At 39.4% G+C, this 23,185-nt stretch overlaps 3 protein-coding genes across 3 annotated transcripts; 1 reads left to right on the forward strand and 2 right to left on the reverse strand.

The window, feature by feature from the left end:
• Positions 1 to 1,215: 1,215 nt before the first annotated feature.
• LOC149290687 (28 kDa heat- and acid-stable phosphoprotein-like) lies at positions 1,216 to 11,336 on the reverse strand. The gene is made up of 6 exons (XM_089488543.1): positions 11,324 to 11,336; positions 6,782 to 6,873; positions 5,722 to 5,829; positions 3,423 to 3,544; positions 1,635 to 1,786; positions 1,216 to 1,304 (listed from the first exon to the last, which is right to left on the reverse strand). The coding sequence occupies exons 1-6, from the start codon at positions 11,334 to 11,336 to the stop codon at positions 1,243 to 1,245; spliced, it is 549 nt and encodes a 182-aa protein (XP_089344669.1). The 3' UTR covers positions 1,216 to 1,242.
• Positions 11,337 to 11,993: 657 nt separating this feature from the next.
• Positions 11,994 to 15,660, forward strand: LOC149290688 (protein BUD31 homolog). The gene is made up of 4 exons (XM_089488558.1): positions 11,994 to 12,087; positions 13,134 to 13,256; positions 13,679 to 13,845; positions 15,610 to 15,660. Exons 1-4 carry the CDS (start codon positions 11,994 to 11,996, stop codon positions 15,658 to 15,660), a joined length of 435 nt encoding a protein of 144 aa, XP_089344684.1.
• Positions 15,661 to 15,878: 218 nt separating this feature from the next.
• LOC149290689 (pentatricopeptide repeat-containing protein 1, mitochondrial-like) lies at positions 15,879 to 22,843 on the reverse strand. Its single transcript, XM_089488460.1, has 8 exons — positions 22,625 to 22,843; positions 21,672 to 21,812; positions 20,404 to 20,622; positions 19,176 to 19,277; positions 18,242 to 18,925; positions 17,549 to 17,665; positions 16,727 to 16,909; positions 15,879 to 16,046 (listed from the first exon to the last, which is right to left on the reverse strand). Exons 1-8 carry the CDS (start codon positions 22,841 to 22,843, stop codon positions 15,879 to 15,881), a joined length of 1,833 nt encoding a protein of 610 aa, XP_089344586.1.
• Positions 22,844 to 23,185: the final 342 nt, after the last annotated feature.

Raw genomic sequence — 23,185 nt, forward strand, 5'->3', positions numbered from 1 at the left:
AAGACAAGAGGATCCAGGTCCCCTGCAGCGCTGCAGGGGATCTGGATCTTAGTCTCATAGTCAGACCTATTTGAGGTCTGATTATAAGACGACCCTGATTGTAAGACGAGGTGTATTTTTCAGAGCATTTGCCTGGTCTTTTTGTGTCGTTCATACCACTTGTCGTGGTATCCCCTGTAAAGAAACTTTAGGCAATGGCCGCATTAGACAAAATGGCTGTTTTACACTAATAGGAGAGTTGGCAGGAAAGCTCCAAATATCACTCATTTCACTATTCATTATGAAGGCCCAACACTAGAAAGTTTCTCCAACATGGATGGCTGAACTGGCCCTGTATAATGTATAATTCAATGTGTAAAGAGACCTTGAACAAATCTCACTGATTTAACTATACATTATAGAGGACTTATCTATAAAATAAAGAGAAAGTGAAGAAACTGAGACACAATTCTCTTGCAAACTCTTATCAGCTTTAACTTTAGTCAATAAACCCCAATGAACGGTAACAAAAATGTTGGCTTTGGCAGGCGAGTAGATCGGGGCAAATGAAGGACAGATACTTTAGTTGGGGATTACTGAGCAAGTAAGTGAAGGGTAGTCTGATTATTGGACTGAGCTGGCCACTGCTAAGCAAAGGTGCTTACTGTCTACTGATGTTATTCTAATTTGCAGATGGACCTTTGCTTAGCAGTGGCCAGCTCAGAAGAAAAGAAAGGAGAAAACCACAAGTATCTAAGTAATAAGAATAAAACCATTTAAAAAAATTACACACTGCAAGGATACCTGTGGTCTTGTTTCTCCTTTCCTGTAATTTGTTTAATCCAAATGTAATGATCGCAGTAGAAAATAGACTGAGCTTAACGTTGCTATAAACTAAATATTTTCCTACCACATTTCCTTATATTTTACATTACAAACCCAAATTAACAAAAATGTGTTCTATTAACAACATGTGTTTGACATTTACACTGCTAAACGCTATACACAATTGAGAAAGAAATAGAATAGGCTTTCATTTGAATTCCAATCTTTATTTTCCTCCCTTGAAGAGCACAAGCTCCTAAAACACTCCGTGTTTCAATAATATGCATAAGTGTGTATCCAGTCTCTGACTGTTGTAGCCTGGGCTGGAAACTCTGTGCCAACTTAATGGAGAGGTGGTATGCTGGGGAGAAGGGAGGTGATTTGTCAAGTAATTTGAGAGACGCAGGATACCATAGTTGCTACTCCTTGTGAAACAGGCTATTTATTAAGGGACAGTGACTGCATTCCTTTTGCTGCTCCTGCCGTTGCTGAATCTTTTGCTGCAAAATAAAAGTCTGAGTTAGTCAATCAAGGTACAAATTCTGCACAGAAGATACAATATTACATAATGTACCTTTGCATGTAAACATATAAAATACATTTAAAAAAAAAACAACAAAAAACACATAGCAAGCAAGTTAAATACAAAAAGACTTGAGGGTAAGAGAGTACGAAGGAAAGTTTATCTGGATATGTAAAAATTTAGAGTTGTGTGCAATTAAACAACAAATTCTTTATGTATGTTGACACCTGGTTTGATAATGGCAAGCAAGGCCAATATGCATAGTGGAATACATAGCATAAGAGCAGGAAAGAAACCAAAAACTCACTTTTCCGTTCTTCCTCTTTTTTCTTTGCGGCCTCTTCTCTTTGTTTCCTTATAATTGCTAAACGGGCTAAGTCAGCCTTTGCCTGGTCTGTTTTTCCAGCTAAATGCATCTTCATGTAACGTTCCTTTGCCTTTTGCTTTTCTATCTCTTCCCTGTTTAAAACACATGATGTATATCACAGCCTCTATATAAAATACAAGATGGCACAAATTGCAGGGGAAAATAGGCAATGTTAACGACAATTTCTCCAGCCTTTTGCAAGATATGAACTGGTGGTGTAGAGCACTAACCATGTTGAAACTCTATACTCCCTGTTTTAGAATTTTAGCTAAAAGGTACAGTCTAATCCCTGACCCCTCCTCTAAAGTAAAACACATTTTAAAGTACTCAGACAAAAGGGACTGCCTCCATGGTCCGACTGTTCTGGCCACCGATTAGCTGCTTGACGCAATGTTCCCATTAAAATCAATGGCAGATCTTTCCACACGTGTCCCCTGGTCTGCATGCCACATTCACCTGTGGTACCACTGGAGCTGACTGGAGGTTCAGCAGAAAACATCTCCTACAGGGCATTTAGCTAGGGTTATGGAAAGAGACAAATGCATATGGCGTGGATCCTACGTAACCTACTCATGCATTTTCAAAAGAAACATTAAAGTGCATATTATGGCTGTGGTGTCCTTGTAAATGTATTTGTGTTGTAGTTTTGTTATATTGAATAAATACTATACCCTATTTTAGTTACTGTTATCGGAGATTACTGTCTCTTAAAAGTTATTATTGTGACCCAACACGTTAAGCATCAGAAGAGCTAAATCTCGGCCAGTGCATCGGAGATTGGCTGTCAATTGTCAAGTTCCAATTTTGACCTTATCGCTTCCTCAAAACATTCCAAACCCACACACGTGTGGGGAATCACTGTACTTGGGGAATGTTGCTAAAATTGGTGCTTACAAACACAACACAAATGTATCCATTTCCACCACCAGAGCAATAATTAAGAGGTTCCAGTCAACTAGAAATGTTACGAATTAACCTGGAAGAGGAAATGTGTCTCAACACACTGTGAAGAGAATGGTTCAAGTGGCCAAAAATTCTCCAAGGATTGCAGTTGGGGAATTGGAGAAGTTAGTTGCGTCCTGGGGCCAGAAAGTCTCCAAAACAACAATCCAACATTGCCTAAATATCCACAAGTTGTTTGGAAGGTTTTCAAGGAAAATGCCTCCACTCTCGTCCAAAACCAAACTCAACCGTCTTTAGCTTGCCAGACACTACTGGAACTTCAAATGGGATCAGGTTCTATGGTTAGATGAACTGAAGAGGAGAGTCCACCAGTGTTGGCATCAAATGTTGAAGGATCTAGATAGATTCTGCATGGAGGAACTGTCTCAGATCCCTTGCCATGTATTCTCCAAACCTCATCAGGCATTATAGGAGAAGACTGAAAGCGGTTATCTTGGCAAAGGGAGGTACCACAAAGTATTAACTAAAAGGGTGCCATACATGTATAGCATTTTTTTTTTTTGGATAAACCGGTGTTGTGTTTGCCATTGTTTTATATCCATGAGAACAGAGCATTGCCGTGTAGAAATTAAGAGGTAAAACTGAATAGGGTGTGTCCCCCCCAAAATTTTTTCGTAATTTTATATAGACGAATATGGTTTGGGAACAAAACCATATATAAATTTGTGTGGGTACACTAAATGAGAAAGAGGGAAATTACAGTTGAGCACGACATAGGAGAACACATCTGTCATGGATATATCTTGGTGTGTATCTTTAAGTTACCGCTCTCTTCGTGACAACTCCTTAGGTCCTTCCAGATCAACCTGAGTGATCTTCTTGGAGGCCTGTGCTACTCTGTTTGGATTCTCTATGTCGATCAGACCCTCCACACCTTTGCGCTTTTGCTGGAAAGCATAAAACAAGTATTTTAGGCAAATGCATGTAAAACATCAAAAGTAAAAAACTTGCTCCATGAAACCTAAAAAAACACAACATACGTAAGGGGTAGGAATTTGCACTGACAAATTGTTGTGCACTGTGATGTTTTAAGAGTCGCTTTACAACTTGTACAAACAATGCGTATAAATTAGAATTATTTTTTTTTTATAGCAGCATTTTAAAATGATACATTTTAAGATGTACGAAGTACTAGTGAAGCAATGCTATCTTTACCATGGGGCAGAACAACAACAACAACTTTTCAGGGCCCAAACCTCCTAATGTGCCCCATTTGCCGCTTTCTCTTTATCCATAAGTTCTTTTTTTAATGACTTGGCTGATCTCCGTGTCTCAATAAAGAGAGAGGACCTAAAGAGAAGTTAGAAAGGGCCGAGGGGAATTGATTTAATGTCATCACACTGGGGCTGGCGCTACCTATCAGCAAGGAAGGAGCTGGCCTTGAGCGCTGTCCTCTGCGGTGGACTGGACTGCCTGTTGATGGAGGAGCATGGCTACTGTGGTGGGACAGCGAGGCCTCTGTCTCTCACTGCTCCGTTTGGTTGTTGCCGATTGATGCCGTGCACCGGAATATTAAATCATATCCCAGCACTCAGAAGTGAAGCCGTGTGTACTGTAACGGCGCAGTAAGAAAGATGCCTTGTGCTCCCACCACAGGACTTTAGCAAGGTAAGTGATTAAGAAAAGTGGGAGATGGGAGTGAAAAAGGGAAGAGAAAGATATAGGCGAGAGATAGAAGAAAGATGAGAGGTGGGGAAGGTTGCAGAGGAAAAGGGGAGATGATCAATAAGGGGAGAAGTTGGGAGAAATAATGAGAAGACGACAGATAAATGAGAGACATGGAAGAGGGGAGATATGGAAAAAAGGGTGAGGTGAAATAAATAGTAAGGGGAGAGAGAGAGAAAGTGGAGGAGAAATAGAGCGTGTGTGCGTCAGTGGCACAATGGAGAATGCATATGCACCGATTGTGTGTTTAAATGCAGGTTAGTAAGTGAAAGCAGTGTGTCCTGTAAATATACACTGTACATGGAGCAACGATACAGATTTACCCATTAACCTCTTTGTGACGATGGCTGATTTTTTTGTACCCTTTGCGACAATGGCTATTTTAACATTTCTGTGGTACTCGTGTTTAGCTGTAATTTTATTCTTCCCCATTTACTGAACCCACACAAGTTATATAGTGGGGTTTTTTTAGGACAAGAAGGACTTTCTTTAGATATAAATGCTAATGATAAAAACCTGCTAAAGAGATTCTACTGTTTGTTCTGAGTTTAGAAATACTCATACACTCAATATGCTTCTTTAAAGCCAGCTAATGCAATTTACCCCATCAAACCATAAATTTTTGAAAACTAGCCACCCCAGAATATTTATGCTGGTATTTAAACTCTTAACATGAACAAATTTTACCAAAGTTTGCAGTGGTATTTTTGTATGTTTCCCCACAAACATTCTAAATTAGGTACTGTGTGCTGGTGTGCAGCGTGCCGCATAGTGTGCGCTGCAGATTTAAAAATAACTATACAAAACATATTTGGGGTTTTTCTGTAATGTGGAGGTGCAGCCTGTCCTATCTATCACAGGCCTATCTATCTATCAGAGTCACTATTACAGGCTCTGTGTTGACTGATCAAGTTCAATGCAAGTGATTCTTTAAGGATGATCTGACAGCTTTGTGTTAAGGCACAGTACTAACCTACCAAACCATTAACAGCATTGTGCTAAGGTGCACTAAATTCAACATAAAAAGTTAGTCAGCAAGGGCACTTTTTCACCTGTATGCAGCATGCACTACATCCAGTCTTAAACTGGATTTGTTAACTGGCAAATATGCATGAGTAACAATTGCGGTATCCAAAAAGTAGTCTATTGTTGGTTGCTTCAAAAATAACATCACTTTTATCTGACTATTATTCCTATAAATAGTACATTTAGGATTTGTGAGGTGAATGAACTATAATGGCTATTTTTTTTTTTTTTATTAACTGCCATAATCTACTAAAATGGTAAAAAGGTTTTGTATAATCTACTAAGGAAGCCAAGATGTATACCAGTAACTTTAGGCTGCATTTAGTGTTTGTTCAATATGTCGTGTCAATAGTAGTAGTAGTAAAGCTCTTACCTGATAGTCATCATCATCTTCATCTGAACTCTCATCTGAACTATAATCCTTTTGCTCCTTGGTTGGGTCACCTGTAGCGCCTTGTCCGCTTTCTTCAAGCTCTGCTTCCTTTTCATAAGCAAATGGTTATGGTGAATTATAAAGACTAGCAAGTGTAGATACAACATGCAAGAATACCAAGACATAGAGCACTTTTCTGCATCTTTGAAATACACTCAAGAAGACTCATTAAATGATTCAGTTTGTGTTTTTGAATTTTCATGTAGAGAAAACTGCAAGACAGAAGTTGTCATCATAGTAGGTTCAGCAGCTATTTGAGTAGAAATATATAATGGTGTTTTATGCAGAATACAGTAGCGCCATCTTATGTAAGTAGAGCAATCAGGAACATTCTATGAGTTGGTGAACTAGGCCACAAATTGAAAAATGTCTCTGGAGGGTCTGGGACAATAGTCCTACCTCACAATAAGATCTTCAAGGGCTCAATGTGATTTGGTGTGTGGTGTCAGACCCCTCACCACCTTGAAAAAAAAAAAATGAGAAAATAAGGGGCTATATAGAACTACATATGTTGTTGGGAGGGAGGCCAGTTAACAACCCAGAGAGTGCTGCAATCCAAGCTGTTAACTTGGACAGCATACATCAAAATCAGAGAAATGTCTAGACGGGTAATGTGCCTGAACTCTTCAGTATACTTAGACCCCTTTGAATGACTTGTGTGGACAGGTTATGTGAGAGGGGTAGCAGATCCAAATTATTTGTGGCCAATAACTGTCCGTTTTGGTATTTCAAATTAAGCTTAACCAAGAGAATTTCTTGAGGGTATGGACTACTTGGTATCAAATGGAGTAGAAGGTAAACAGATGGGTATAAGGAATCATAGCCAAGATAAATGGTGAAGTGGAAGTACAAAAATGAAACGATTAAGAACTGGCAATGTATTCGAATTTTCTTAAATTACACAGCAAACGTTCCAAAACCTAAATACCGTGCCTAGTAGTTCAAAAGGCAAATTGCTGACGTATGTATGCATGCAAGTTTAAGTGTTATTGGGACCCACCTGTGCCTTTTCATGTTCTGCTTTAATCTGAGCGTCAATCTCCTCTGGACTAGTGTACTGCCTCATCCGACCTTTGTGGCCTCCTTTTCTACCTGCAGAAGACATAGAACATTTAACATCAATGTTGTGCATTAATGATGTAAATCACTCATGAAACCCACTTAAGGTGATATAATATAGTGTGTACTGTAATCGATAATATTCAGGCTTCTATGAACTACCTTTTGACCAAACAAGAAATTCAGAATTGTCTCTTATTGATAGGGGTCAATCTCTTGGCATAACCAAACAGGAGAGTTGTTAAAGGTGGAATTCCTGATTACACTTTCCTAAAATACTTACATTTTGTGGCTCTGAGATACTTGAAAGATGATCAATAACAAATAGGAGAGATTCCCTCACTGGATTTTGTTTTCAGTGAGGGGACATAAGATTAAATGTATTACAGAATATATTTGTGTTATGCTAGATGTCAAATCGCTGGATTAGGTGCATTCTTCATAGATGCAAATGTACATGTGTGGATGATATATTAAAAAATAAATGCATAGATAACCTATTTGATTTGGCACACCAAAGGCAAGTGGGATACATTGTAATTAGGTGTTTTTAATTCACAAATTGCTTTAAAATAGTGAAGCAAAAATATGATATGCAACTCTGCCCCCCCAGACTCCCCGGTGTCTATTGGGGCCGGCCGGTGGACGTCTGCACGATGCGCGTAGACAAACTCAGCTACCGGCACTTCCGTCGGTGCTTCTCCGTCATAGAAGCCCCGGTGGAAGTGCCGGTAGCGGAGTTTGTCTACATGCATCGCGCAGACGTCCACCTGCTGCCGGAGAGAAGGATCAAGGTCCCCTCCAGCGCTGCGGGGGATCTGGATCCTAACCCTGCTGCTTTCCCGTGGCAGGGCTAAATGAAAGAAAAATAAAAAATACCTGCCCGGCAACACGAATTGCGCATCCCTGCATATAGGCCGCACCCCTACTTTAAAGACTTAAAGTGTGTGTGGGGGGTATGTGGCCTATATTCGGGTAAATACGGTAGATCTTCCACTGAGAGGATATCTATGGTTGTTTATCTACCACTGCCTCATAATAAAATTCCAGACAGCTAGGGTAGTTTGTGGCCAGTAGGAACGATCATGATAGCGGTGATAACAGCAGGTATCTTTTCTGAATGTAGTTATTGCAATAGAGAAATGTAGCACTTGTCCATTGTTTCTAGATCCCATGTCGCTATAGATTAATATACGTGCTTTAACAAATTAGCTAATCAATTTTAGATGCTGACTTGTATTACCAGTGGTATTTAAGGTTGGTGATGATTCTCATATTTAAAACAAATGATATGAATGTGTGAGACGCAAAATGTTGTATTTGAACATAAAGTCCTAGTGGATTAGCCGAGCCCTATAGGGCCAGTCACCATATGTACTTTAATGCATATGATAGCTGAGAGGCCCTTTAAATTTACATGTTATATTACATGCAGATGAGTTTGGCTGAACACATCTCCTTGCACATTATATAATTACCAACAGTTAGCTCTAGCGCTGGCTTGGTGAATGCCAATGGTCTATTGAGCACACGTGTGGAACCTGCTCCCCTTAATGCCATTTTAGGGATGTGACTGACCCACTTGTTTTTTTTAATGCATTCCTATATTTGTGTGTGTGTCTGTATGGTATGACTGATAGTAGCAGCACAATATTTCAGAACATAATATATATTTGGAGTTTTGTAAATTGCTTGATAAGTAATCTAGTGCCTGGTGAAGCAAAGAAAAATTATGTACATGTAACTTCTTTAGGAATATGATGAATTATTTATTCATAATGACACAGATTTAAGGATTTTGGGGGGGAATTTGACTGATGGTAATGGACCCATAATGTTGCTTGTCTTTTTTATTGCCTATATTTTTGTGTATTTGTATACTAAAAATCTTAGGAAAAAAAACCCAAACAATTGATGTATATTTAGCAAAGCACTTGCTTTACAGGAAGAAAAAAAATAAAAATACAGCCTCGGCGCAGAATATACAATTTCGGACAGCATGTCAACAGCACACAGGGCAGCCACAGGAGAGCAGAGAATTGCAGCGCAGGCAGGTAGCCCAATGACTAAAATGGTGGCCGGTAGTAGTGCACACTGATAATACTGTAACTTGAGCCCTGTCTTGTTTTTATCAGCCCTGTGATCTTCTACTCATTGTTTGAGAAACAAAAATTGTAGTTATTGAGGCATCAAGCTATTTCCACACATATTTTGGAGGTAGCAATGTATTTATTGTGATAATTGTTAAAGAACAAACATGTTTTTTTCTGCACTTCTGCATGTGGGTGGATGTCTACACCCAGTGTGTTTCAGCTCTAAGTGTCACCTCTTTCGACTGTATCCATGTTATACAAGCATAACATCTCAACAAACAATATACAGATACAGTTCTTGCAGCAGACAGATGCACTATATATATGATATGGTATACACAACCACTTTAAAAATTAGCTGGAGGCATTTTTGTTTCATTTATTAATAACCGTTCTGAGTGATACATACTTTTCCATGGACTCTAGGTATATAAGACCAATGGCTGATTGACCAGCAGCACAATAACCATGACTGGCCATGATAGAGAGCAGCAGCTTGAACCCAAGGTAAGTTCTTTATTCCTCCCTCCTCACACTTTTGGAGAATACATAACACTCATAATATTACAAAACTAACATACTAACAAATACTTTGTTAAAGAAAACACCTAGTTGTTAAGCATTTTCTTATAATTGTATCAATATTATAAGTGTGTGAGGACTGATACACTGCCCTTGGCTGGGCTCCTTCTCAATTAAGATTGTTTCAATACCCTTACCTAGACAGTCTGTATGTTCCTCATGGGTATACAGCAACAGCTACCCTCGAGGGACTAATAAGAAGGTAATGGGCAAACATATACATCCATAATTAAGTGACAATAAAAGAATAAGAATCCTGTTTGGAATAAATATGTCAATTGTTACTAGAAGGGAACACCAATGTTTTGTTTTGTTTTTTATGTTTTAATATTTTGTTTCTTTTAAAAGATCAGTATACCAAGTTATTCTTATGTGATTAGGACAGTTTGTTATGCAAGCCTGAACATATTCCACATTATCTACCTGCACCCTCTAGGCACCCAGTAAACAACTGCAAAATGTCTGATAATGTACTGTTTAGTACACATGGCTCACAGGCTGAAGCACACCGATTAACCATGCCATAGCCGGACTGATGCTGTGTGTTGTCCTTACAGTTTTGGTAGGGCATGTAAAAAAATGAGTGACTAAGTAAATATGCGAGGTACAGAAGATATACTGTATTCTAAAGATACAGTCTGGTGTCCTTAATCATTTCCTATGTGTGTCTGCATACTGAGGTCATTCCTACACTCTTGGCATTCTTGAGAATGTATACCAGCACTATATAAAGGCACACACCATCTGCCTTTGTAAATGGTTTTTAGTCAACCTAATAATAACTTATTTTCTTTATGTCTGGTTTGTGGTAGCAGAATAACATTATCAGTTATGTTTAAAATACTTAATCCGATTATTGTTTATGGCAACCTTGAGCCTCTTGGTCCATAAAGGGGACGTGAGATCAGCGCAGGATGGGAACTCCAATACTAACCGAGGTGCCAAGAGACCAAGTTACAGACTGGACTGTGGAATGTGCAACAAGCGATGCAACAACTTTCAAGTTTAAATGCTAAAGCCTCTAGTGAAAATGAATGCCTTATGCTGGGCCGATGTTGAAAAAGTTGTAAAGTAGCATAAACTTTTAGGACTTCAGTTTTCTTCCTAAGATGAAAAAAAAAACAAAAAAAAAACCTCCGATCCCAAAAGCTTATGTGACTGCTTTTTCCACATCAGCCCAATTAAAGGCATTCACCTACTCTTCAACAAAAATTATATATATATATATATATATATATATATATCAGTACTCTCAGACAGGAATGTCCCAAAATACGGGCCAATAAGCAGTACCTAAGGGCAGGGCTTATAAACACTTCGGGTTGTAGATTTGGACTGTACAAATCTTTGCAGAATAATCTCTTCTCTGACATTTGAGAACTAAGACCATGTGGACTACGGGAATGATTTGACAACATAAGCTTAGAGATTCCAAAAGAGATTGTAAGCTTGCGAGCAGGGCTCTCTCCACCAAATGTATCGGTTTGTCTTAGTCTGTCAATTCTTGTCTTGTCATATCCCTTGAATTTATGTATTGTATTAAGCGCTGCGTAAACTGTTGGCGCTATATAAATAAAGGATAATAATAATAATAATAATAATAATAATAATGTGTACGATAACCTACACAACGCATACGTACGTACGTAGCGATTCACAATACATCAACTACCGATACGCGACCTCACAAAAGAATACGCTTCCTCTAAATGATTGAAAAGTACGACCAGCCCTTACCTCCCCCGCAACTCAGTGTGCCACTATTTTTTTCTCCCACTTAAAACCGACTTCGTTCTGACACCTCCTACCTCCTTTAGGCATGATTCCGCCGGTGTATTCTACTTTTCCTCCCTTTGGCAAGCACGCGGCTACAAGCTGTGTAGAGCAGACACCCTTGGAACCGCCTGATTTCTGTCAGGAACTGATAAGCGATACTGTAATCAGAGGTGATGAGGAATTGTCTGTAATATCGCCTTCTCCTCTTGAGTCCACAGTCTCTCACTTCTCCGGGATCTGGTTTGGCACCGGACTCCCCAGTCTCTGCTTTCTGTTCAGGCACTACCCAGCCAGCTAAACTGACGCAACTTGCGAGTGGCCCTTCCCTAAGGCCCCCTAACCGGCAGTCTTCTCCCTTTCGTGACTCACTTAACCACCGTCCCTTACTCCCTTCGACGATTTGGGTTCGCTAACATACAACGCGGTATAGCGATGACGTAATTTTACACGACAACCGGAAACCTAGCTTGGGAGTTAGCCGCGCGTTTACGTCATCAGTGGGCGCCCACAGGAAGTATTAACTTGGGAACGAGAAAGGAGCTTGGTGTACTGTGTTTTCTATAGCGTCGCATTGCGTCCTCCCACTGTTTATCGAGGCAGATCCGGTTGTTGCTTGGGTAAGCGCCCTTATTAGAACGAGGATTGCGCATCGCTATCACCCTGCTTACTACTGCTGTACTAGTTCACTGAGCGTTAGAAAATATGCCTAAAGTAAAGCGAAGCAGAAAAGCCCCGCCGGACGGGTGGGAGTTGATCGAGCCCACACTGGATGAGCTTGACCAGAAAATGAGAGAAGGTGAGTTTTACTTCGTTTGGCTATTATTTGTTTCGATATATGTGTTTAGCTATAGATACTATCGATATTGCTTTTAGGAACCTGTTTTTTATTTATTTATATATAACACATTGAAGCCATGTTTCATAGGTCGTATGTGTATGTATATATATTCGATCCGTTAATGTTGATGTTTCCACGGTGTTGCATATCTCTAGTTGTTATACCAAGATCTGTATATTTTCATAAAGGCCAAACGCCTGGCTCAGAAGAGGGGTGTGTGGTTCTTCTTGATACATCTGTTTGCTTCCCGATCTCTTTAAAAATAAACACAGTAATTGACCGATGCAAGCTTTTAATGCTCAGAAATGTGGGACTTATGTTCAGTTGACTGCATCTTATGTGCTGTACCAGATAAAAAGGATCCATGGACAATATGTATCAAAGCTAAAACTATTCATAGCATGCTGGGTTCCATCAGGTAGCCTTGCCTTTTATAAATGGAGCAAGTCAGGGTAATCAGGATTTGTTGGCAGTTTTTGGTCTCGTTTAACCCTTTGCCCAAAAATATTGTTTGATTTGTAATTCTCTAACTGTTAATGGAGACATATTTCGATTTGTGTGCCAGATATACATTATATTTTTATCTATTGTATTATTACAAAAAATGTTAAAACTGACATACAAAATTGACAATATCATTAACCCATTAAGGCATGTTGGTACATAATGTAGTGATTAGGCATGTTGAAGTGGTTAACAAGTGTTCTTTCAATGCCAATATCACAAGGTTTAGTAGAACAGTCTAAGAACATTCTTAAAGTAACAGGGCTGCCATGTCTATAATGACATGTTACAAGTGCTTCGTATATATGCCCAAGTTTATCTTTTCATAAACTGTCCACTGCTCCAGATAGCCGCACTAAAATCTTTACTGTGTATCCACTCCCACAACGGAGGAATCATTGCTTTCCATAGCCTATAGTAGGTTATGCACTTAAAAGGCCACAGTTTACAGTTGAATCACAGAAGAAAGCCTTGACATTGTCGTTTTATTTACTTTACAGCTGAGACAGAGCCCCATGAAGGAAAAAGGAAAGTGGAATCCTTGTGGCCTATTTTCCGAATTCATCACCAGAAAACCCGCTACATTTTTGACCTCTTCTACAAGAGGAAGGCTATAAGCCGAGGTTTGTTGTATTACTTAAAATACACCTTAACAGTGCACACCATGATGTTCCAAATGTTGTTGAATTTCAACTTCCACAGTGCTCGGCCGATCTACTGACTAAGCAGCATAATGGGGGTTATAGTTCTCAAACGGCTGAACACTAAACCGCAGCTCAATAGGACTAAGATAACTATATATTCCATCAACAGATAACATTATGATTTACGCAAGATGGTTACAAGAACATACCATGTACTGTTAAAAAACAAAACAAAAAAAAAACCAGCTGATAGGATTTTCCTACATCCTGTTCTTGGGTTACATGAATGATTTACATGAATGATTTAACTGCTGCGATATCATCATTTCTAGACTAATCTATCCTACAGAATAATTTTGTTAATTGCTGTAATATATATATCAATTTTGTTCTTTCTTAAGAGTTGTATGATTACTGTATCAGAGAAGGTTATGCTGATAAAAATCTCATTGCCAAGTGGAAGAAGCAGGGATATGAAAATCTGTGCTGTTTGCGTTGTATACAGACAAGAGATACCAACTTTGGAACCAACTGCATTTGTCGGGTGCCCAAAGGCAAACTGGAAGTGGTAAATATTTCACTGAATTTCTAATTGATGTTTATTTGACCAAAATGTATTTTCTTCAAGAAGGTTACTGATTGGGGTTCGGGAGGGGGCTGCATGGAAACCCAAAAGCAGTATTGAACAAATGTATGTGAAGTTTAGTAGCTTAGAGTATTAGGGGGAATGAAATCATTCAAGAATTTAGGCATCTTCAGTAAACCACAGTGCTAGCCATCTGGACCTTGATCACAGTTATATTGATCACTTTTAGTTGCACTATTATCTCCAGTAATTCATGCACTCAGAGTAGTACTATACATGAAAATAATTAGACCATAATTATGGTCAGAGAAATGTCTTTTGATAGTCCTCACACACTGAGTGCATCTGACAATTTTTTTGTTATACAAATCAGTTTTAGATCATAATATCCAGTTTCTGTGTGTAATAGGTAGGCTGTGTGCGTCAGAGCTCCAGCACAGATAGGCAAAAAAAACCAAAACAGTAGTCATAGCATTCATGAAGGCACAAGGTGCATTATCGGCAGTATTTCCAGTAATTTTCTGCGCAAGTACCACACTAGGTTGATACTATATAGCAATGCCGAGTCTTTTCATGCGTTAGTCACTCTTTCTGAGCCATTCTTACTCTGGCAAATTATCTAAGGCCAGAGACTCTTTCCATTTTTATTTTGAAGTTGCTCTATCTTTTTCCCTCTGTTCCTGAGTCCGCGGATTGGCCTAAAAGGGTTCTTCTACATAAAAGCCAACGAGTCTTTACCTGTCCGTATGTTAAACCCTAAGATGATTCATCTTCGGGCACCCATGGCCCTGTAAGCGGGGTCTTAAGTTCTTTTTTCCAGGACTTGCATAATCGGCACACCATCACCTTATTCTGAGCTGCCATGTTTTTACACACATGATGTGTGACTGAGCAAACTCTCTGAAACAGGACAAAAAACACTATTGCCACTTAATAAAGGCCTTTTAAACTTTATCTGAATAAAGCTGTTAGCATTTCAGCTTATTCTTTTTGCTTGAACTAAGCCATCCAAATCGAGTGGGCTTTGTTCCTACTAGACATTGGATAGACTTACTCTGGTACGCCGGTATAGTAACAACCCCTCCTCCCATGTCTGCATTTTATGATTTTCCATACGATTAAATGGCCTCCTTTTTTTTTAGCTGCCTTGTCGCTAACAACTCCCTCCCCGTTTTGTGAAGGCACTTTATGCCACTAATTTAAAGTCCCTGTTCTTGAGGCCCTGTTCCGCTTTCCAAATCACAATAACAGCCGACAAGTTGCCTGTTCGATCTGGAATCTCTTGTACTGCACAGTGGCAGGATATGTTGAAAGCATTTCTTGCTATCATCCAGTCCGTGAACAATCTTCAAATTCCGAAACCAAGGTTAGCCAGCATTTGTGTGTAATTATGAGGTTGTCTAGAAGGTAGTAACCAAACATGTTTCTGTTTGAGGGAGAGGGGAAAGGTGTGTGTATGTATATATATATTTGCCCCTATAAAGAAAATGTCTTAATTATGTGAATATAATTTGTCTAAGAATTATTAATATAGTATTACTATAAACTGCATAGCATTCCAAAATAAGCAATGTATTTTAACAGTTCTGACAATTAGATTGGTTTAATATAATCTTGAAATAATTTTTATGAAGTAATGAGTCTTGATTTGTGTAAAGTAGCAGTGGAACTGGTTTTCTTTTTACTGCACTTGTAATATGTATTTGTTTTGTGTTTTATAGTTCCTCTGTTTTCTCTTGTTTGTAGGGGAGGATTATTGAATGCACTCACTGCGGCTGCCGAGGTTGTTCCGGCTAAGGGATGTTTTGAGTAACACCGAAATGTAGATGCTGTAGTTTTCAGAAGTTGTATCTGTTCTGTGACCTTTTTTAAAAATGGGTATATCTATATAGTGTGTAATAAACATGTTAATTTGTGTTGATGATTATTTTTATTAAATTATGGCAACTCTTTCAGATAAAGCAAAGTAATTATAAGCATGATAAGTAAACATGTTCTAGTTCTTCAGCCCATTGTCATGTTCTCTCTTCATCGGGGGATAGGCCATGCTTTTTAAATTTGGTGGTTGTCCTATATTTCTCCCAGGGGTGCGGTGTTTCAGTTGCTGACATCCAGTCAAGCCAGCGATTATAATAGCCACGGAAACCATCAATCTTTTCCAGAAACACATTCTTACTTTTATACTAGAGTGAAGAAAGATACGTTTTAGAACAAAATAACTTTCTTATGTAACGTATCAGTTGTTAAAATGTAATGCCAGTGTGATGGTGGTAACATACTTTGTGGATAATCTTATTTTCTCAGTCCCCACCTTATTTCAAAATTGTACTGCTTTAAAGCAGAGATTACATAGATATCGAAATATTCTATGCCACATCATGATTTATGCAGTAACTTAACAAGCCCGCAGCTCTTCCAACAATTGATGCAGAGGGTGTGGAGGATTTTCATTTTGTGGTATTTGTTAATGTACTTAAAGGGTGATACATCCAGGCCAGGGCTAGCTTTAGAACAAGTACCACTGATATCTCCACCCAAGGCCCATTCACGTTAATCAACTTTTGCAGTGGGTTTACCTTCATTTAATGCAGGTCACACTTCATTTAATGGACGCGTTGCTCAAGAAAACGTGCAGAACCCTGCCAATGCTTGATTAAATCACTGAGTGCTACTTGAGCTATATGATAATTCTTCCCAAAACATATTACTGTTTGGTCCTGAATTCCAGTTCACATGTAATTTAATTTATTAATCTAAAATGTTACATTATGCAGACCCAGAGGCTTGTTATGGTGTCTTTCAAAAGTGCAATGTGTTTATGATGTCTATTTTCAATGTGTATTTCAACTGATGTGGTACATACCCTGTCAAACTTTGGTGGGTACTGCGCTGCAAACTCCAGTTGCCGAATTACCACTTCATTTGGAGCTATGTTTCTCTTTTTCATGTCCCGAAGGATATCTGTGAGGTAGATGTAATCTAGGTGCTTCGTGGCCACATTTATTAGGGAACTATATATGTAGTTGTTTGGAGAAATCCCACAAATCTAAAAGTAATCAAAGGATTGACATTCAGTAAAGGATACAAAGTATCAGAAAGCCCCCCACTTCCTGACTGACCTCTCATTTACAAACTTCTCTTTTACAATTGAAAGAGAAGGTAGTCTAGAGTAATGTCTGTGACTGTTCAATATATTTCTTTCCTCAACATGGAATTTATAAAATAAAAATATCAAATATTGCTAATATGGTGTGTTAATAAAATGGTAAGATTACATAGGTATTCATTTATGTTTTTTTATTATTTCATATCTCCTGAGGTTAACAACAAAAATGGTGCAACTGCTCCAACTCAACGTTTAACTCAGCTAAAAATGTTGAATAGAAGGGGTGTAACTAACAAATGGCCCCCTCTTTTTATACAACACAACTTTGTGGCTGTACACTAGAATATAAAGAGCCTACTAGAAGAACAAACAATACATTTTATCTCCCATACGGCTTTATAAGACAACTGGTAAATAATTACTTGCATGACTTTTATGGACCTATGTAGTAATGATCAACTAGATTTAGATGCTGACCAATTTGTGTACCATTTAGGAGTCTACTGAACCTGGTAAGTTCTTTCTCAAAGTATTGGATTGTTCAATTATATAAGATGAATGGAAATTGTATGTTTATACCGTCATGTCTTCAAGGAGCTGCAGCCCATCTTCTCTCTTGTGGCAGGCAATAGCAAGATTGCAGAATGTTTGGATATTGGGTGCAATTCCTCTTTGATGCAGAATAGGTAGTAATTCCTATAAGCAGAGGCAGAAGCACATGGGTTAGTATGTCCAGATATTGCTGCTGAACTGAGATTTTATAATTATGCCATTATAATGTACAGCTAACAAAATTATACCTTAAAACATAAAACTAGTTTTCCTGGTTAAGGGTTTGGTACTACTGGGTAATTAGAGCGCTTTAAGAGGATCTTGGGTTTGTGAAGTTGCTGTTTTCTAGATTTTATATTGTAGGCATACAATAGACATATTACACACACAGTTTTAAAATGCCATTTTCAAGAATGTTTACACTGCTGATTCCCTAGCCATTGTTAGTGACCGCATACCTATTAAGGTAAAGAAATAATTTATTGCTGACATTTAGCAAGTCACATTTCACTTTTTTTGCCAAATGCCAAAGCAGTTCCGGAGAAATTAATCTGTAGAACTTGAAAAATAGTAGCCAATTTTAAGGACTACAACTGATGAGAATAATTATCACCTCATGAATGAATAATACCAGAATCTCTACATTATTGTTTAGACAAATAATGTAATAAATAATAAAATATAAAATATTTCAATGTATGTTTTAGACCCCATGCTTACCTTAGCTGACTGAAGGCTTAACATTTTACTTTTTTTTTTTATCAAAGTATTAAAAAAAGTCACATCTGCGTGTATATTCAGTGAGTCCATGATGTTGAGAAGGGTGGATTCTAATTGGCTGTCAGGTCTCAACACTTCAGCCAATTGTGTGAACGTTTTTACAGTAGGAATCACTTTGTCCTCTTGCATCATCTTAAGTACTCCCTCCATGTCTCCAATTAAAGCTAGTCTATCAGAAGGGCTGATGATGTTTCCCAGCGAGACCACCATGCTTGTGTCTACATTAGGGTTTAGGAGGTTTGGAAGATGCTGGACAGAGTCGCTGGCTATGGTTTTAAAGTGAAGGGACACCGGGTCAGAAGGTAGCGGGGATGATGTGCTTTTAACTCTAGCAGTTTCATGAACTCCACTGAGACTGGATTCCTTGGAGTCTGTTGGACTCCCAAGAAGCAGCTGGTGCTGCAGCATCTCTACTTCCCGCTCTGTAATTTTATTGGTTATGTTTTCTTTTTTCCCTTGCCTGGGTTTGCCACTTCTGGCCTTGAGAAATTGATTTTTACTGGACAGCAACACCTCAGAAGCCACTGCAGGGTCTCCAATACCACAATCCTTCACAGCTCGAAGCAGAAGATTGTAGGTGTTAATATTTGGTTTCAACCCCAAGCACAACATCTGCCGCCACACCTACATAATCAGACAAGACAAATGAATATTGTTTACGAGGGTTTATGTAAAAGTACATAACAGGCATAAAGCAGAATAATCTAATAAAGTCTACATTTAAAATGTCCTTTCTCACAGTATTAGCGCAAAAAATATGTATCTGGAAAGACTCAATCACATACCCAGCACTTGGCTCATCCAACTGCTCTGTGGTGAGGGTACGCACAGACAGGAACCTACAACAGAGCGTGCATAAGAAAACCGAAGATACCTGCAGAGAGTAACGGAATCCAAGCATCTTGTCCTTGATGCAGCCCATAAGAAGGATGTTGAAAGTATCCGTAGTGATAATATGCCCCTTCTGTACAATCTCCTGGAAGACAGAATAAGCAGGTCTTAGTGGAATAGCTATGCTGCCACTCTGCCCCCCCCCCCGGGATATACTGCCACTCTGCCCCCCCCGGGATATGCCCCCCCCCTAGACTTACCAATGCAGACTCCCAGGTGTCTAGCGAGGCCGGCGGGGGACATCCGTGCAATACCTGTAGACAACTTCCGGTGCCGGCAAGGGAGACTGTTAAAGAGCATCGCGCAGACGTTCACCGGCTGCGGCGATGCGCGTAAACAACCTCCGCTGCCTGCACGATGTGCTTTAACAACCTCCCTTGCTGGCACCCCCCGTGGGAAGTCCTGACAAGGGATATTGTTAAAGCACATCGAGCAGACGTGCTGGCAGCGGAGGTTGTTTACGCGCATCGCCGCAGCCGGTGAACGTCTGCACAATGCACTTTAACAATCTCCCTTGCCGGCACTCCTCCAGTGGAAAGTGCTGGCAGGGGAGGCTGTCTCAGCGTATCGGAGAGTAAGATGCAGGTCCCGTGCAGCTCTGCGGGGATCTGTATCTTAACCCTGCTGCCTGCCTGGCGCCCGGAACTGCATGTCCCGGGCGTTGGGCGATATGAATTGCGCATTCCTGCGCTAACCCCAGATTATAGGCCCCAACCCCACTTTAAAGACTTAAAGTGGGGGAAAAAAGTGCGGCCTATATTCAGGCAAATACGGTATTTAAGATATAGATTTAGGATGACAATGAGGCATTACAGCAACACAATTTAAGCGAATAAAGCGCTCTCAGATCACTTTCTAAGCTTGTTTAATGCCATGACTTGCCACTCATGACTTGCCTATATAGTGCATTTATAATGCATGCATGCATAAATACAATTTTGTAACAATGTCCCACTTCTTCTGAGCACATAGATACCACATTTCATTTCATTTTTGTTTTACAGTTGACCCAGGAAGGCACACATCATGCGTTTGTGGTGAAACTACCCCTAAACATCAAAATAATCATATAAAACTATGTATCCCTCGAAAGGATAAACTAATTGCAGTTGATCTTTTACAATGCACAGTAATATTAGGTAGTTGAAATGTTTAGCTCATTCACAGTTTAGTACAACCCATAACTTTTAATGCATGCACATCCGACTCACCTTGAATACCTCCAAGCAGCTCTGCAGGTCAGAGCACAATGCACAAACTTTCATCAAGCTTTGGTATGTAATAAGATTTAGTTGGATGTTTTTGTCCCTCAATTCCTGCCGTAGTTTTAAGGCATGCTCTAACCCTGAGTCTTTCCAGGGGGACTCGGCACAGGCATTAAATAGAGCTGTATATGTAGCATCTGTAGGTTCAAGGCCCCGCTTCTTCATCTAAAATACGATAAAGTGAATTGGTTGGTGAATGAGGGTGTAGGACACATCAGAGGTGGCGGATCAGAGTAGAGAGGAGCTATAGGGGACAGGTCAGAGCAGAAGGGGCTCGAAGGATCATTGGGATGAGTCAGAGCAGAATGGTGCTGGAGGAAGAGTCAGAGAAGAGGCAGGGAAGACTGGACCTGAAGAGGGTCGGTCAGAGCGGAGGGGAGTGGGAGGTAGTGTGCCAGAGCAGAGAGATACTGGAAAGAGGGGGTAAGAGCAGAGGGGCGGTTCAGAGCAGAGGGGAACGGGAGGCAGAAGTTCAGAACATGGAGACGTTATAGTGATAAGGGCAAATAAGGCTGGTGGGAATAACAGAAGATTAAACGCTAAACACTTGTTTATCAAGTGTTTATCCTCCAATCTGCTTCACTGGATATATGGCTCTATAGTGCATTTATAATTTATGCATGTATTAATACAATTTTGTAATCAGTGCATGCAATATATATACACACACACACTGGATTCAGGTGTGTGTGACCCTAGCTTGCTTGGCACGCACCCAGAACACTAGGAACTATTGCCTAGTGCCAGCTTTAAAACAAAACCAATTTACAAATCTGAAGAGAAATATAAATGCAGAACAAATTTTAAGATCTCTAGAAAACAGTTGTATTACCTAGATATACTTTCTTGTGTCTAATGAGTTTAGACAATTACCTCAAACTTGCATTAAATCCAATCCCCCGGGTCAATCTACTCAAGAGCATAGCGCATAGCAACCTACTCTAGGGTCCTGTTTTGATACAGATTACTGAGGTGTGTTCCATTATGCCATATATTTCTCCATTATGATAACCTAGTAAAATTCATGTGTTTAAATATCAAGGATGAAGAGCTACACCCTGCATTAGCTTGTTACCCAGAGACTATATTATATGACATCGTCTAGTTAAAGGTGTATGCAAGCTTCATAAGTTTCACCAAGTCTGAAGTGCCATGTGAGGCCTTCAGACACAACAGACACCTGAAACACAACTGGAACCCTCTGTATTACTTACATCTGAATATAAACGGAAGGCTTTCTTCACATAGCCGGCCCTGCCGCAACCTCCTATTAGAACGGTGTAGTTACTTTCCTCAGGCTGCAGGTGTTCTTCCTGTAGCATTTTTACTTCGAACAGCTCCAGTGCTTCAGCCAACTTGATACACAAGAAAGAAAAAAACAAATTTTTATAGAACTAATTTAGAGAATATTTCTCATATTACATCTGTGTTAAGATTTTTGTTTTGATTAATTTCTGATTAATTTCCTTAAGCATCCCGCCTCTGCTGGTTGGCTGTATACCATACTGTCTGTTGGACACTATATACCTACATACACACACATCAGAGACGCAAAAGGGTGTATATTTACGGCACTTACCTATTTAATGGAGCATTTTATGCAATGTGTCCTGGAACTCCCAAAACAACTCAAAAAGCAATACACCTGAAATGCAGCTGAATACATTTTGGTAATTCTCTGCACTTGCATGTAACCTGCATTAAAATTGCTAACAATATGAAACAGTCACAGAAAGTTAATAGAAAAATAAATAGTGTGGCTATATTTGGCAGACGTTGGTGGCCAAATGGCTGCATGGCAAGTGTCTAAATGCTCCTGATGAAATACCATGCGTTTCCTTTTTTCCAGAAATATACACTCTGTTGAGTATTTATGTTTTATAAGTTATATATAAAGGGTATTTCCAAAATCAAGACACTTAATGTATATTTTGGGGTATTTGCCTAAACATATTAATGAACATTTCTTTTTTATATTATTCATGCTCAAAGCCATATCTGTCCTTGAGAAATGTTATATACCGTAATTTGTATGAACACACTGAAAATTAAAAGGGTAAACATGCTTGAACATATATATATGGTACAAATGTGGGAAAAGCTAAACAAATCAGTAAACATCATTAAAGAAATGGTTAATAGTGCACTCACAGTATTTGTGACTTACCTTCCCTTCTTTTATTTTGCTTTTGCATTGTAGGAAGTACCAGTAGGGACTGTTTCTTCTGGTTCTTTTGGATAGCTGCACTGCCTCTTTCTTTTCCACTTCAACCTCTGCATGCTTTAAATTTTGGAAATCCGGAGATGTTTTCCTGAACGCTGCTCTGGAGGAATACCTTTGTGACAATGTCCCAAAGTCTTCCTCCATCACATCATTGGCGTCCATACAGGTTTTGGAGTTGTCTGTCTGGATGGTGCGGATTTGTGTACTTCTTAGAGTTAGACAGAGGATGCTCAAGGAAGTGCCGCCATTCTGACCTCTGGAAGCCATAGTCCTTTGGCGTGACATGAGCCACATTCTATTAAAGTCCAAACTATATGTTTCAGAGGTCACGACAGGTGCCTGGCACACACATCTAGGAACCAGGTAGTGATGTGACACACACCGAGCGACAAACTGCAGGAACCTCATGTTTGCTGGTCTCAGTCATGGACGGAAATGTTCTTTATATGAACCGTACTAAAGATAAAAGAACAAATGTCGTTTTTAGTGTTGAGGTATTGAATC

This window comes from Sceloporus occidentalis, unplaced genomic scaffold (genome assembly GCF_023333645.1).
Source record: "Sceloporus occidentalis isolate IW3139 unplaced genomic scaffold, rSceOcc1.0.p SCAF_38, whole genome shotgun sequence".
In the NCBI taxonomy this organism is placed as follows: domain Eukaryota; kingdom Metazoa; phylum Chordata; class Lepidosauria; order Squamata; family Phrynosomatidae; genus Sceloporus; species Sceloporus occidentalis.

Excerpts from the sequence above, each read along its gene's own strand:
- LOC149290687 (XM_089488543.1), bottom strand. Across the intron at positions 3,545-5,721 it reads AAGATGATGATGACTATCAG|CAAAAGCGCAAAGGTGTGGA; the intron begins GTAAGAGCTTTA and ends TATGCTTTCCAG. Across the intron at positions 1,787-3,422 it reads GAGTTGTCACGAAGAGAGCG|GGAAGAGATAGAAAAGCAAA; the intron begins GTAACTTAAAGA and ends TGTTTTAAACAG.
- LOC149290688 (XM_089488558.1), top strand. The coding sequence starts at position 11,994 with ATGCCTAAAGTAAAGCGAAGCAGAAAAGCCCCGCCGGACGGGTGGGAG. Across the intron at positions 12,088-13,133 it reads TGACCAGAAAATGAGAGAAG|CTGAGACAGAGCCCCATGAA; the intron begins GTGAGTTTTACT and ends TTTACTTTACAG. Across the intron at positions 13,257-13,678 it reads GAGGAAGGCTATAAGCCGAG|AGTTGTATGATTACTGTATC; the intron begins GTTTGTTGTATT and ends TTCTTTCTTAAG.
- LOC149290689 (XM_089488460.1), bottom strand. The coding sequence starts at position 22,843 with ATGGACGCCAATGATGTGATGGAGGAAGACTTTGGGACATTGTCACAA. Across the intron at positions 19,278-20,403 it reads GCTGCTTGGAGGTATTCAAG|GAGATTGTACAGAAGGGGCA; the intron begins GTGAGTCGGATG and ends TCTGTCTTCCAG. Across the intron at positions 16,910-17,548 it reads AGCTCCTTGAAGACATGACG|ATTTGTGGGATTTCTCCAAA; the intron begins GTATAAACATAC and ends GATTACTTTTAG.